Below are 14,548 nucleotides of genomic sequence, written 5' to 3'. Positions count from 1 at the left end.
AATTTGGTGTATGTCCTGTTGTAGAATGTGTTGAGGAATTGTAAACTTCGAGAAAATGTTTCATTGTTTCTTCGGTAAAGTCTCGCTCTTGGTTTAAATCTCTGAGAGTCCTTATGAAGCGGTTAATGATACCGAGTATGTTATGGTTATGGTCTTCAGTAGTGTAGTGAGTTATGTTATGCTTAATGAGAAATTCTGTGATTTCGTTGCTGAGGTATGCACTGTCTTGGTCTGATGTTAAAGTACTTGGGCTATGTTCTGCTACAAACTTTTGTAAAACTCTTAACACTTCACGAGTTCCTTTATTTTTCATTGGATATGCATATGCTTTACGAGTGTTAACATTTATGAAGATGAGGAATGGTTTATGACCACATTTTCTGCTTTGAATGAGAGTGTCAAATTGGTATGCGTCAGGAGTGTTGGAGTAAATTGGTAAAAAGTAGTCGTAAGGGTTTATTTTTGTTTGATGTACAACATTTTTGTCAAAGAACCTTTTCACTTCAGCTCTGTTAGTAAATCCCCGACTCTTTGCAGCTTCATTGAACTTCTTAAATGACCTCCATGGATGTTGTTCGAATACTTCTTTCAAGCTCATTTATGTAAAGTTAAAGATTTTAACCAACTCGTATCCAAGCGTGCATTGTTATATAAGGAGGCATATAATCTTTTCCATTACCTGCTGGGTCTGTAATACCAGCTACAACATGTGTATGATTTCCTGCAGTTCCACAGAAAATACCTGTGCTTGAATCTACTGGGTCAGTTGTGATATCATATCTGTTCATTCCCTGTCTATTCGAACCCGCTGCAAGATTTATATAACCTCTTTTTGTTATTGAATGTGAATGGTTTCCTTCCACAGATGTTCTTCCACTGAACCTATGCATATGTGAAGGAAGGTTTTCAATACCTATTTTCTTTGAACCTCCCATCTTCATTGACTGCGTATTAGTGTAGAATGGAAAACTGTCAACTATTTCATACCATCTACCACCAAATAAAGTGTTTGGATTTATTGGATTCATAGACGTATAAACAGCTCCTATAGGATATATTAAATCATATATGCTCATAACTCTATAAACATATTCTAAAGAACTTATGTCATTAAATACCATTTGGAATGTATCTCCCGGATGAAATGTTGCATTTGTTCCACTTTTATAATGTAATGTTAGTTCAATAGAATTATCCAAGAAAAATTCAAAAGTATCTGGTTGAAGACCTCTAACAAATTCAAATGGAGTTGCTGGTTCACCATTTATAATTTCTGTTGTAAATGTCATTGTATCTGGTTTCGAAAATTTCTTTGTTAGTTCTGTATCCACATAAGTTTTGTCAGCTTTCTTATCTAACATTGCTGGTAGTTCATATGCTTCAAAGTTTCTGGCATGATCTTCGGTATTCCTGCAACTCTTATCTAAATTGTTAAGAGTATCTTTTACGCTTGTACTTGGATTTTCTAATGGTGCACTTGAACCAAGGTCAAAGTTCAATATTATGTCGTCTGCTCTAACAGTAGTGAAGGATTTATGTGTATGATTTTTGTCGGCTTTCTTATCATATAAATCTTGAGCAGTGAATTTAACATTATTTTCATCCTCCATGACATAAACATCTTTACATCTAATGTTTCTCATCGTCGTTATGTCGTCATCCGATGTTAAACCTTGTGGAAAGTTAGGAGGTTTACAATATAATGCATCCCCACCAGTTCCTTCAACCGTTCCTTCAATACTTTCTATACCAACAGTTGTGAAGAAATCATGTGTATGGTTCTTGTCTGCTTTCTTATCTAACATTGCTGGTAGTTCATGTGCTTCAAAGTTTCTGACATGACCTTCAATGTTCATACATTTACTATTTAAGGAGTTTAGTGTATCTTTTACGCTTGTGCTTGGATTCTCTAAAGGTGCACTTGAACCAAGGGTATAGTTCAATATTACATCGTCTGCTCTAATAGTAGTGAAGGATTCGTTTGTATGGTTCTTGTCGGCTTTACTGTCTAATGTAGCTTGAAGTTCATTTATATCGGAGATGTTGTGTTTATGAGATTTCAAAACTTTGTTCATTGCTTCGAGTTCAACTTTGTCAGCTTTACTTTTAATAGCATCTTCAAACGTTATTTTTGCCTTAACTCTCAATGTAAATCTTGGTTCAACTAATACACCGTTAACATTGAAAGTAGAGGCATAAATTTCACCGGTATAACCAAATGCTTCTGGTGCTTTAGCTACATCATACTGTACAGTACAGCTTATGTCATAACCTTTAGCACGAATGTATTTATATCTTCTTTCATTAACATTTTTTGTCTTCGCTTCATCACTTCGTGTTAAATATCCATGGTAGTCCGTTATAATCTGTTCGTCTGAAGTTATATAATGAACGTGGTTTTTATCTGCTTTTTCGGCTAATTTCTCATTAACATCATTCACTTCTAATTCAACTCTTCCGCCAGAACTCTTATTATCATTAATCTTTTTCATTAATTCGGTAATTACGTCATAAAGACTATATTCTGTTTTCGGTTTTGTAAATAATGAGTCAAAATTTCTTTTCATCATTACATCGCTGACATTAATGATATCACCAATTCCTTTTTCATTTATTCTCTTCATTAGTTCTGCAATAATGACGAATATATAATCTGTTAATTTATTCTCTTCATCGAGGGTTATAGAATGTTTTGAAATTGAATCATTAACTCCTCTAAATAAATCAATAACTTCAGGATACACGTTTTTAATGTCTTGAATAACCCGACCAGTATCCTCGCCACTATGTGGCTCTGAGCCCGTTGGGCTCTGTTGTTCATGTTCTTCGTTCCCGTCGTTACGTGGTTTTATATCTCTAACCATCATCAACGCAGCCATAACCGGAGGGTTTGTTGCTACCTGTTCGAAAATCCGTCCGTTATGTATGGTATATCTAAATAATTTCTTTGTGTTTGTTAAAACATTTGAAACAAGTCTTTTAAAACCATCTACAAAATTTCCTGTTTCACCTAATGTTCTTGCAGCATTTACAAGCTCACCCATTCCCGCTTTTGACCCCAAAAACGTCCATATTGCATTTATTTCACTCTGTATAGTTGTCCATTCAGCGAAACTAACACCCGCATTCGCTAAGCTGAAAATGAAATTCAGTGGATCGAACTTAATTCCACCTTCTTTTTCAATTTCAACGAACTCACTAACATGAGATTTTAAATATTCTTTCGTTAAAATTGTTTTCCCCGATGTTATGTCATTAACGAAACTATCACCGTCAAAAGTTAACGAATTCAATTTCGTCGTTGATGCTTTTATTTCATACACCGCTTTATCGATAGTTTTTGGCTCACCTTCTTTAGAAGCATATGAAACATTAATGAATGAATTATATGTATTCGTGAATGAGTTAAAATCAATGATTTTCATTAATGACGCCTTTAATGATTCATTAACTGTTGAATCCCTTAAAACAATTACTGAACTGTCATGGGCTTCGCCCTGGTCGCTTCGGTCTGAAAGACCTTCAGGACTCAAAGAGTCCGTTTGCGACTTTATGAAAGGTACCCTGCAAACCGTCGAGTTTGGATCAAATGCTGTAGTTGGTGCAGGAATATTAATGATATAAGTCATTAAATCATTAAGTGACGTAAATAATGTTGTCGTTTTTGATTTAATTTCTTTAGCATCTGTTATATATGGTAATTTTATTTCTGTAGTTTCTGAATTAAAGATATTCGCTAAAATGTTTTGTAAACTGTTTTGAACAGCAGTATAAACCGTTGAATCCGGAACTCTTACGATTTCACCGTCCTTAATAAAAGGCATTGCACATGGTGTAGTGCTTGGGTCAAATCTTTCGGGATTATAATTCAACATATATTCTAATGCTTCATATACAGACTTATATACTGTTTGTCGTTCTTCATGACAACTTCACCATTTACAATGAATGGCATTGTACATGGAGTTAAAATGGGTCAAACTTTTCATAGTCCTTCCATGTTATGTATTTCTCGGTATTTCCATCACTGATAACAATATATTTGTCAGTAAGTGTGAGAGAGTATTGACCAAAATATAAACGTTTAGCTCTGTCAGCTTCATACGCATATGCAGCAATAGTCATATTTTAATGAGAATAAAATGTTGTTCTATTTGCAAAGTACTGACCCAAACGAATACGGAACAGTAAAGCTTCAAACAAACTTAGGTCTTCAGAATGAAGCACTTGCTTTCAGAGTTGTTGACTTCAATACTATCGCAACTTTTGTCATAACAGATGAAACAGATTTCATGGAGCTTGAAATAGATGGAAAGAAGCACGAAATAAGATTTCACAATAATGTAGAATATAAGATGGAAACATTAGCTGGAGTGTTAAATGCTCTCATAAATACTACAATAAACAAGGAGAACGAAGAAAACTTAATGAATGTTAAACTTATTGCAGGAGTTTTGAAGTTCAGTTATGCAAAGGAGTTTAAGATAACACGAATGAGTCATAGAGTACAACTTCTTTTGGGAGCATACCATATGACATTTCCTTTGAAAAGTGTTGACAAAACGATTGAGATGAAATCTGTTCCATACGTATGTTATGGCAATTGTTTATACATTGAGTCAAAAATAGCTAATGTCACAGGTATTTCAGGAGTTAATAGTAAAGGTTCAGTAGAATATAAGTCTTTCTGTTATGCAGTCAATTCAATGTTCATTCCAAACGTTCCTGTCATAGCAACTCATTTAGGTAAATGGGTTCGCATTAGTCCTCATAATTTGAAAGACATGCAATTCAGACTTGTTGACTTTCAAGGCGAGCCTGTAGAACTGAAGGCACCAGTGCGAATGACTGTTGAAGTTGACTTTTTAGAAATATTAAATGCAACAGCTTACAAGAGAACTCAGAGCTAAAAATATAAGTATGAATGTTATGTATTAGGTCATGAACTTTGGTTGTTGCTGTTTGATGAAACAAATGAGTTAATTATGTCAGTCAAGAGAACAGAAAAAGGCGTCAAAGGCGCCGAGCGCAAAGCGCTATATTGTGTTAGTGAGAACTGCACCAAGTCAATAAGATTAGGTTTGCATTATGAAGATGAGTTCGATACTGTTGAAGAAGTTTTGGATAGATATTACAAATTGCTTTAATTTACTAAAACATATTTCAAACATAATTTATATTCTGTTGAAAGTTTTGTATACTCGTTCGAATATTTATACTTAAACTCAACTCCTGGAGTACCTGGTATTTCAATGATGCGGATGTTACCTATTTTCATGAATGGTGGCGTTTGACCACAGCATTCGATTTCAGGGTCGAGATAGTCAATGACACATTGTTTCCCTGTTATTCGTAATATAACATTTTCAAGGTCCTCCTTTGTTAGAATTATTTGGTTCTTGCTTATAAGATTTATCAAAAGCTTCTTATCGTCTTTGAGTAAAATTGTTTGGTATAACTGAAGAAGGTAATGGTCTACGTTATCTGAAGGATTTGTTTGAACATTTGTGTAAGGGTTGTCGTTGACTTCTCTTGAAAGAATTTGGTCCAGTGGTGGATACTCTAACTTAACATCTGATGTAGCGTTAGCGTTTGAAGTTGTATTTAAATTCACGGATTTCAGCTCTGGTTCTGGTTCTTTCAAACACTCTGAACTATAGTTCTTTATGACAATATTGTTTGTCGTTCGTGAGTCAACATTTGATGTTGGTTCAATTGGAACATTAACGGCACCAGCTAAGATGGATTTACTTCTCATTTCATATAGAATAAAAACCTTTTATATGTATGAAATGAACAATATACTCGACAAGGGTTTGAATGTAAAGCTAACGAATGAAAATATTGTTGAATTCACTGAGACAGGAGCTGTGTATAAAGATGTAGAACTACTGAACAAAAGAGCTAAGGGAAGAAGCAGGAACATGAACAAAGGGTGGAAGCCTATAAAAATTTATGTCAATGATGGCTCAGGAGGTTCAAACATAAAGTATGCAGAAAGTTATAGAGTTTATGCGCTAAAGGTGAAAAGCCTTCATTTAAGAACAGCTATTCTAACGCATATCCTCAAAAGCTAACGGATGGGGAAGTGGATGATATGAATGACAGCAAAAATATTAACAGAAATGGCGACAGAGATGCATGGAATTTGTTTACCATCAGTCAATTGAAGGTTAAACTTTAAAACAATGTTGGTCGTTCCCATGGAATATTTTTGACTTTAATGGTATTAGTCATGATATGAATCTCAAGGTATGAACGAGGAGAGATGAGAGACTTATATGCTTCCCAAATTTCTTCAAAAGGTAATGTTATACCTGACTGTTTCCAAATGAGTTCAATATCATAACGTGAGAAACCTTGAAAGATAACGAAGTCAGTTATGAGACGTTTTATGTTTAAAGCAAGAAAACGCCATGTTTGCATAAGTATTGCTACAGTTAAATGGTAATGTCTGACTTTAGTAATGATGTTAGCTAATGGTGAGTCAGGCTTTGACACTAAACCTTTACCAGCAAAGTCGTCGCAAACGAGCAGAGTGTTTGAAGGATACTTTTTGAAGGGGTATTTTGAAAGTTTTGATAGAATGTAGTTTGTCAGTCGTTTCATATCGTAAACTCCTGAGTATTGACGTAAGTGGTGTTTGTCAATAATTCTTTCCATCTCTTCTGAAGTCTTTTGCATTCCTGACTGTATAAATTCAACAATGGCATAATATTTCCTCTTACGTCGAATGTAACGTTGAAGAAATTCAATGAGTTCACTGTCTGGAACTTTAACGACAGAGGCTTGAACTTTTGACATAAATGTTTTCGTTGTTGAGTCCATAGAGTCTGAAGTTGCTGATATAATGATTTGGTCATAATATGAATCTTGACCTAAACGTTCTGTTATGAGTATATGACGAATTAAATTAAATGTCTTACCTGAACCCATCTTTCCACAATAGAAATACACACCATTTGAACAGAACTCATAATCTTTGCTGAAAGGAAGAATGAGAGAAGAGTTAAGTTTGTCTGTAGTTTCATTCATGTCTTCATCTACGTCATGTATTAAATGCTTCATTTTATCTCCATTAAAAATGCAAGTCAGAAATATTCAGAACATAGCACCGAGTCTAACTGACAAGAGTATAAAGATATACTATGAACACGTTATGATGAAACCAACCAAAATTCAAGAAAGTCAGTATACTTATGAATATCCAAGACACTGGGTAGAGTATGTAGGAGGTGAGAAAGCTATTGAAATAAGACAAGTTAGAAGTATTCCAGCAGGAAGGACAATATTATTGAAGAACTTTAATGTTTTGAGATATAATGATGAACAAAGAAGCAAGATAGTTTTCCTATTGCTGTGTATGTGAACCTAGACACAGGAGATGACATGAAAGTTTTTAACACAAAGCTTCAAACGGTAGTGAGAGAACAACTGACTGCGGAAGGACATCCATTACCTTCAGAAGTTACCATAGCTATAATTTTGAAACAAATGCAATAGATTTTAAAGTCGTCTCTGCAAAGAAGTCAGGTTTTACATTTAATGAAGCAGATGTATATTCGAATGAAAACTTCAAAGCTATTGCATGGTTAGATAATGACGATTGCTTTAAGAAAATATTTAAATTCAGTGACTCAACGATGTCAATAGATGACCTTCGTGGAATGTTACCATCGACGTTTACAGTTGAAGGTTCAGCAGGATTGCTTACAAGATTGTCAATTGGTGGTATTTGGTCTCGTGAGAACATTGTTATAAAATCCAGTATAAGTGAATTTGCTGAAGAATCTATATTATGTCTTTCAAACTATATGTATTCGCCACCGAAGCATTATAGTATAACAAACTTTGTCAGTAAGTTTAACATAAGACTTGTCGAACCTTCTTCAATGAAAGATGTTGTGCTACCTAAAGATGGAAAGGATGGACTCATTATTGAGATGATTTTAATAGCATATTAAATGAGCTTGTTCTTAAGGTCATTCATGATGAAATAACTGTTGTAGAAGATGTTAGCAATTGTTCAGACATTTTGAAGCGTATAGATGATATAAGAAAGAAGTTAGATAGACCGCAAAGCGGTGAGGGCGAAGCCGTGAGAACGTTTATGTTTCATTGACTTTCTCCAGTAACGAGAACTTTTATGAGATAATATTGAAGAGAGATGATTTTAATATGGTGTAAATGGTAGCTTGGGCAGCTTTAGGCGCAATGGGAACAAAAGCATTAGCATTTGGAGCAAAAGCACTTGGAGCTTATGACGCAGTAAATAAAATGAGTGGAGGAAGGGTTTCAAGACATTAGATGCAAATAAAGGAAAGATTGGAGGCTGGGTTGCAAAGAAGTTAAGATTAAATAAAATAGGGCTCATAAATAAAGCATCCAATTTGGTTGCGACTGAGTCAGAAAATGCTTTAGGAAAGGACGATGAGTTTGCAAAACAGCAAAAGACTTTAATGACCAGATGAAAGGTGAAACAATGCATTTAAATAGAGTCGATGGAACTCTTCCTCCACCAGTAGTTCTTCCGTATGGTCCCTTATGGAATGTATGGAAACCTTACGAAAGACCATTTGACCCATTGACTGGTGGAAGTAACTGGTATCATTACGGACGAAGAAGAAAGACAGTCAAGTTGGAGACAGACGTGAAGAAAGCAACTAAAAAGAAACCAAGGAAAGAGTTATAAAGTAATGAATTCAACGGGTGAGAAAACAGGTGAAAAAAGAGGTGACATCTCACCACTTCACCTAAATTTATTTTTGCGCTATGTTTTCATACGTGTGGGAGTGGTGATATCATTAATTTTTAAGTTTACTGAAAATTTTTATTTTTATATAAATGACAGAACAAAAATATAACATATCTACTCAACAGGAATGAGACCCTTACTGACTATGTATTCGTTTAATGCTTGATGAAAACAATGGTACATATTATCGTATGGGTATACACAGCGTCTGTTTCCATCGTCGTCGTATATGTAGAGCTCAAATCCAGTCCAACCTTCTTTTGTACAATATGTAGCTTTATTTAAGTATGCATTTATGTAGATAAGGCAATTTTCTTCATCGCTCCAGAAATAATTTTTGTTCTTTGTTGAAATAGTTTTCGTTCCTCTGCGACCATAAGGAATGTATGCAATGAACTTTGCGTCATAAGGGATTGTAATATATTCAGGGTTTCTTTCATCGTCAATGGGTCTGTCTTTGTTAAAATGCATGTTTCTCAGTTTTACTTGAGTTTTGAATAGTTCACGGAAACGTTCTGGGAAAGAGTCATAGTAAATGTAGTCGGACATGTCTTTGTAATGAAATAAAAAATTTAAAAAAAATAAAAATAAGGTTATTTTTTATTTAGTGAGGACGGTAGTGAATTCGTTAGTGAGTTCGTTAGTGAAGTCGTTTATGTGTCAGATAGTTTTGTAAATATTTAAGGTTAAGTTGGTGTTTGTGTTTGTGTTGTAAAATATACGTTACCAGTTTCGTAAAGTGTCAAAACCGCTAAGTGGTGTACGGAGGCTCGCAGTGCCACAGTACCCAACTTAGGGATACTAACTGACTTTATGGGTGGTATTTCAACTGTTGGTACTGTACAAATACAATATACTGGTGACAGAGACGGTCCAGATGAATTGAAAGCAAAGAAGTTTACAAAACCAATAGCACTTTTCACGGAAGATGCTCTTTTGAAGATTCGTTCGATGAAACCTGCTGGGGCTCCTCAGATTGGCATAACGACAGCTTCCATCGAGCAGATTTTGGCAGCAGGTCAGTAAGTTGTTCTTGAACTGACTTCTCTCCGTCAAATATTGACAGTACGCCAGTTTTGACATAATATTGTATTATAAACTTACCTTTAGAAATATCGGTCAGTTTTGAAGTTATATTTTTGTCTGCTTCAAGAACTTTCACCATTTCAGTTATACCAACTTTCTTTGCTTTATGGAAATATTTTGGTTCAGCAAAGACTGCTATTCTATAACATTTACCATTGTTTGTATAAAGAACTATTCTGTCAATGTATTTGTATTGTTTGTGTGTGTAAACTTTGTTCTGCTTCAATTCAAAGAGATATCCGAATACGTCCATCTTTTTATTCTAAGTAAAATGTCATTTCCGAAAAATAGAAGCGTAAGTGTTTCAAAAGGTTTAATGGCGGTGGCAGATGTGAAGTTAAATTCACCAACTCAAACAAACAGTCAAAGTGTTGTTGTCAATGTCAAAGACAGAGATGTTGAAGTGGGGAAACCATACGAAGACGAAGATGGTATAACAATTGTTCCTGTAAAAGAACCAACATATCCTGAAGTTAGCAGAGACTTAAGTTCTGTTGCAGATATTCGAAACGACTACCAACAACTGAAAGACAAACTTCAAACTCAGGAGAAGATTTGTCAAGCTTTAAGTATAATGTTAAACTTGGTCGAACACAACCCTGTAAAAGTGAACTCATATGTCATCGCACCTCATGAAGTTTTGAAAGAACTATTGAAACTTTTGACAGAGGCAGACGATATAAACATCAAAGAAATAGAACCCGACATTAGTTGCTGTGGTGTTTCATATAATGTCATTGACAAGATATACGTTATGAAAGGAGGTGAAACGTTGAACTTAAAGTATAGTTTCCCAGACGTCATAAAAATATTTGACGACCACAACATTTCATTAAAATTTATTTGCTAAGTAAAATGTCAAAACTTCTTGAAAGATGTTTGAAGAAAAATAATATAGACTTTATTTCATGTAAAGGACTTTACACACTTTTGAACGATATGAAAGACCCTGTTTTGTTTGTTCGTGTAGACAAAGGAAAGTTCTATGTCTTTACAAAATATTTGAACTTCTTAGACAGAGAACTTCAAGAAACCTCATGTGAAAGTTTAGATGAAGTTCTTCTCCACTTTCAGAAAAACTTTTAAATATATATAAATGGCAGAAGATATAATGGTTTATACTATTACGACTAAAAACCCTGAGTCATATAATTCTATAACAACAAACTTACAAAGTCCTCAAGGACGGTATTGTAAACTAACTTAAACACAATGACGACTAAAGCCTGTTTTGCTCTTTTGACACCAGAAGACTTTATTGTTGTGAATGGTAAAAAAACTCCTTTGAAGATACTTACTCAGATATACCACCAACAGGTTTTGTTGACTTATTTAATACTTTAAGTACGGGTGTAACATGTGCTGCAACTAGAGCAGGTTTCATTATGTTTGGATGTCCGACTGAGTTTACTATAAACGATATGAGCTATAATACAAAACTTATTTCTGGTTTTTACTACCAACAGTTTCCTATAACAGGAAAAGGTGTCATACAAGGAATGTCTATTCCATTGACATTAAGCACACCAATCTTATATATTGTTTCAAACTTAGGTTCAAAGTGTTATTCGAATGTCGACAGAAACTATTATGACCAAAAGATACTTATGCGTATAAACAATACTTTCTCTGCTGGTTTGCCTATTGTTCATTCGAATGCAGAATTTTCAACCTTAGTGAACTCAAACACTTTGGCAAGTATAACGTTGACATTAGTTGACGCAAACTTTGTTCCTGTAAAACTTTTATGTCCTATGTATTTGTCAATGACGGCAGAAAGTTTCGAATTGGAAGATGCAACTGGTGAAAGTATTGTATTACAAGAACAACTTCAACAACAAATAGCTCAAGAACAACAAATGCAACAAATGCAACAACAAAGTCAAGAATAAAAAAAAATATTTTTTTTTATTTTTATAAAAATGTACAGAATAGATGTTTCAGATTTTTATGACTTCCAAGCATTCAGAAATATGTGTCCATTTCGAGACTATAACAAAGCAGTCGAGAATTTGAAACGTTTAGTCATTTATGTCGACTCTGCCCCAGAATGTTATGTCATGAAAGAATGGGATGTAGTCTTTAACAAACCTAAAGCGACAATAGTTTCAGAACAAGAATGTAGACAGAAACTTAAGAAAATAAAAGTCGTACAAGTTGGCATGAAGATGTTAGATGCTTGGGATATCTTATTGTCAAAGTTAGAAGATTTTTCAGTTCGAGGTATAAAGTTCTATACACCTTCTCCAAACTTCTATTCTATCTTCACTGGATATAAATATGAACAAGTAGAATGGAAAGAAAATATTATAGAAGCTTGGTTAGACCATGTCAAAGAAATTATATGCAATGGAAACGAAAAGGTTTATGAGTATATCTTATGTTGGTTTGCAAATATCTTACAACATCCAAGTGCTAAAAATGAAACTGCTCTCATTATAATTGGAAAACAAGGAACTGGTAAGAACACATTCTTTACAGATATTTTGTGCAAACTGTTAGAAGGTTATTCGAATCCGAATATGACAAACTTAGAAAACATCTGCGGTAAATTTAACTCCTCAATAGAGAATATGAAACTTATAGTTTGCAATGAACTTCAAAGTATAGATACAACAAAAGTTTTGAACTCAGATGCTTTGAAGAGTCTTATAACAGACAAAGTTGGAGTTGTTGAAAGAAAATATAAAGACCAAAGAGTTTGTGAAAATGTTGCAAACTTCATTATGGTTTCAAACAATGCTGTTCCGATGAAGTTAGAAAGTTCTGACAGAAGATATGTAGTTGTCAGAACGTCAGATTCTCATATGCAAGATACAGAATATTTTGACGACTTAGCAGAAACTTTGACATCTGACTTTTACAACCACTTGTTCTCATATTTTATGACATTAGATATTTCAAAGTTCAATCCAAGACAAATTCCACATACCGAAGAGAGACAAACATTGTTAGAAGCAAACAAGAGTGTATATGAACTGTTCATAGATGAAACTGACTTTGAGTGTTTAGATGAAAGGTCATTGTACGATTCGTATAAACAATATTGTCAAGAATATGGTTATATGGCAGCTTCTAAACGAACATTCTTGGCAAATGTCAAAAGTCTTTTAGATGTTCAGAATGGTGTATATACAAAGAAAAATTTTTATGAGTAAATTTTAAAAAAAAATATTTTTTATCCGATAGAAAAGATGACGAAATTCATCTCAGTAAACAAGTACATGTCAGGACTTAAAGAAGAACTAGACCCATTCACATATTTGAATGTTTACTTCTACCATTTTGAAAAGTCTTCATTCAGCAAAGTTTGGAACATCGAACCAGTTAAGTTTGCTATTGTGACTAAAAATGGTGCGAAATTTGAAGACTTAGACATAGAAGGTTTGTTAACAGTCAAAGAAAGTTTTGACAGAAGGTTCTCAAACCTTAAAGAAGGCAAAGCATACAAACTTGTTATACCTTATGAACCAAAGAAAGCAGACGACTATGAATATTATGAGTCTAAGATAGTTGAAGTTCAAGGTAAATTGGGTAAAAAGATTTTAGAGTCTAAGCCAGTGTTTGCTCCTAAAGAGGAAGAGAACATTGACATTGACCCAGAAATGTTCTAAAAATAAAATTTTATTTTTACATGTCAAATTTCTTTTTCTCTGGAACTGGTTCAGGTTCTTTCTTCTCTTCTTCTACTTTCTTTTCTTTCTTTTCTTTCTTCTTCTTTTCTGGTGGAGTTATGTCAAATTTGGCGCAACTATATTTATGTAAAAGTTCTTTGTCCTTTAATAGCTCTTCTATTCTGTTTTCTATTTCATCTTCAAGAACAGCGCATGTGTCTTCTTTGCATTCTAAGAAGTTTTGTTGGACTTCATCTCTCCAAGAGGCGTCAGCTCTGTCAACAAGTCTGTCATTGACAAATTTTAAGACTTCTCTGCTTAATGTTTTATGGTTCTTGTCATATTCCCAGAAACAGAACTTTAGAACAAATTCACCTTTCTTGTTTACACTATGTAAGATTTTATGGTCGACAGATGTTTTGCTGTCGAAAAGCTTGTCTCGAATATAGATAGCGAAATCGCTAGACATTTTCTAAAAGATAAAAATTTTAATTTTTCTAAAAATATGTTAGAAAAAAAGTTTGCTGACATTGACAAGAAATTTGAGAATGTTTTAAACAAGAACAAGAGGAAGTTAGAAAATGCTCAGATAAAGCCTATACATGACAAGTTCTTATTTGCTCAGAATGGTATAACAGGTCTAATTGCACCACCTGGGTCGGGTAAGACTTTCACTTATCTTAAAATGGCTGCACAACAACAAGAACTAGATGAGAAGAACCCATTCTATGAGTTAGTTGTCATTTGTAGTACTTCTGGTCAATTTGACCAAACCGTCAATTCGTTCAAAGATATTATAAAGAAGTCTAAGTTAGTATGTATAAAGGATACTGAGTTGTTAGATTGGATAAAGAAGTACCAAAGAAGAGTTTTGAAGTATAATGCTATAAATGAGTATATAAATTCGAAGTTTAAAGACCCAAATGAGGAAATGCAGAGAATATTAGAGAAGAAACACTTCAGAAACAAACAGAAAGAGATAGAATACATTTCGAAGAAATTGCAATCTTACGATTGGAAGACTTACCCTCATAGATGTCTTCTTATCTTAGATGATTTCGCCTCTCATCCTTTGTTAAAGAACAGAGAACAA

General features: G+C 34.0%; 9 protein-coding genes and 2 pseudogenes across 11 annotated transcripts, besides 2 other annotated features; 6 read left to right on the top strand and 5 right to left on the bottom strand.

Moving 5' to 3' along the window:
- Positions 1 to 9,562: part of a mobile genetic element that runs on past the window's edge.
- On the bottom strand, positions 907 to 1,856 carry TVAGG3_0559010 (keratin-associated protein family; the record flags this gene model as incomplete). Its single annotated transcript, XM_051238435.1, has 1 exon — positions 907 to 1,856. A coding segment is annotated over one exon (950 nt), but the record flags the coding sequence as incomplete, so codon positions are not given.
- TVAGG3_0559000 lies at positions 3,250 to 4,910 on the top strand (annotated as a pseudogene). Its single transcript has one exon. A coding segment is annotated over exon 1 (1,661 nt).
- On the bottom strand, positions 5,144 to 5,758 carry TVAGG3_0558990 (uncharacterized protein; the record flags this gene model as incomplete). The annotated part of the gene is made up of 1 exon (XM_051238434.1): positions 5,144 to 5,758. One exon carries the CDS (start codon positions 5,756 to 5,758, stop codon positions 5,144 to 5,146), a length of 615 nt encoding a protein of 204 aa, XP_051096258.1.
- TVAGG3_0558980 (protein of unknown function, DUF4106 family) lies at positions 6,181 to 7,068 on the bottom strand (the record flags this gene model as incomplete). The annotated part of the gene is made up of 1 exon (XM_051238433.1): positions 6,181 to 7,068. One exon carries the CDS (start codon positions 7,066 to 7,068, stop codon positions 6,181 to 6,183), a length of 888 nt encoding a protein of 295 aa, XP_051096257.1.
- On the top strand, positions 7,429 to 7,964 carry TVAGG3_0558970 (annotated as a pseudogene). Its single transcript has one exon. A coding segment is annotated over exon 1 (536 nt).
- On the bottom strand, positions 8,870 to 9,304 carry TVAGG3_0558960 (uncharacterized protein; the record flags this gene model as incomplete). The annotated part of the gene is made up of 1 exon (XM_051238432.1): positions 8,870 to 9,304. One exon carries the CDS (start codon positions 9,302 to 9,304, stop codon positions 8,870 to 8,872), a length of 435 nt encoding a protein of 144 aa, XP_051096256.1.
- A 595-nt stretch (positions 9,563 to 10,157) lies between the features above and the next one.
- Positions 10,158 to 10,691, top strand: TVAGG3_0558940 (protein of unknown function, DUF4106 family; the record flags this gene model as incomplete). Its single annotated transcript, XM_051238431.1, has 1 exon — positions 10,158 to 10,691. The coding sequence occupies one exon, from the start codon at positions 10,158 to 10,160 to the stop codon at positions 10,689 to 10,691; it is 534 nt and encodes a 177-aa protein (XP_051096255.1).
- A 523-nt stretch (positions 10,692 to 11,214) lies between these two features.
- Positions 11,215 to 14,548: part of a mobile genetic element that runs on past the window's edge.
- TVAGG3_0558930 (uncharacterized protein) lies at positions 11,263 to 11,733 on the top strand (the record flags this gene model as incomplete). The annotated part of the gene is made up of 1 exon (XM_051238430.1): positions 11,263 to 11,733. One exon carries the CDS (start codon positions 11,263 to 11,265, stop codon positions 11,731 to 11,733), a length of 471 nt encoding a protein of 156 aa, XP_051096254.1.
- TVAGG3_0558920 (uncharacterized protein) lies at positions 12,004 to 12,999 on the top strand (the record flags this gene model as incomplete). Its single annotated transcript, XM_051238429.1, has 1 exon — positions 12,004 to 12,999. One exon carries the CDS (start codon positions 12,004 to 12,006, stop codon positions 12,997 to 12,999), a length of 996 nt encoding a protein of 331 aa, XP_051096253.1.
- On the top strand, positions 13,036 to 13,455 carry TVAGG3_0558910 (protein of unknown function, DUF4108 family; the record flags this gene model as incomplete). Its single annotated transcript, XM_051238428.1, has 1 exon — positions 13,036 to 13,455. One exon carries the CDS (start codon positions 13,036 to 13,038, stop codon positions 13,453 to 13,455), a length of 420 nt encoding a protein of 139 aa, XP_051096252.1.
- TVAGG3_0558900 (uncharacterized protein) lies at positions 13,472 to 13,924 on the bottom strand (the record flags this gene model as incomplete). Its single annotated transcript, XM_051238427.1, has 1 exon — positions 13,472 to 13,924. The coding sequence occupies one exon, from the start codon at positions 13,922 to 13,924 to the stop codon at positions 13,472 to 13,474; it is 453 nt and encodes a 150-aa protein (XP_051096251.1).

This window comes from Trichomonas vaginalis, chromosome II, assembly GCF_026262505.1.
Source record: "Trichomonas vaginalis G3 chromosome II, whole genome shotgun sequence".
NCBI classification, from domain to species: Eukaryota; Parabasalia; order Trichomonadida; family Trichomonadidae; genus Trichomonas; species Trichomonas vaginalis.
This window is presented reverse-complemented; position numbering and strand designations above follow the sequence as displayed.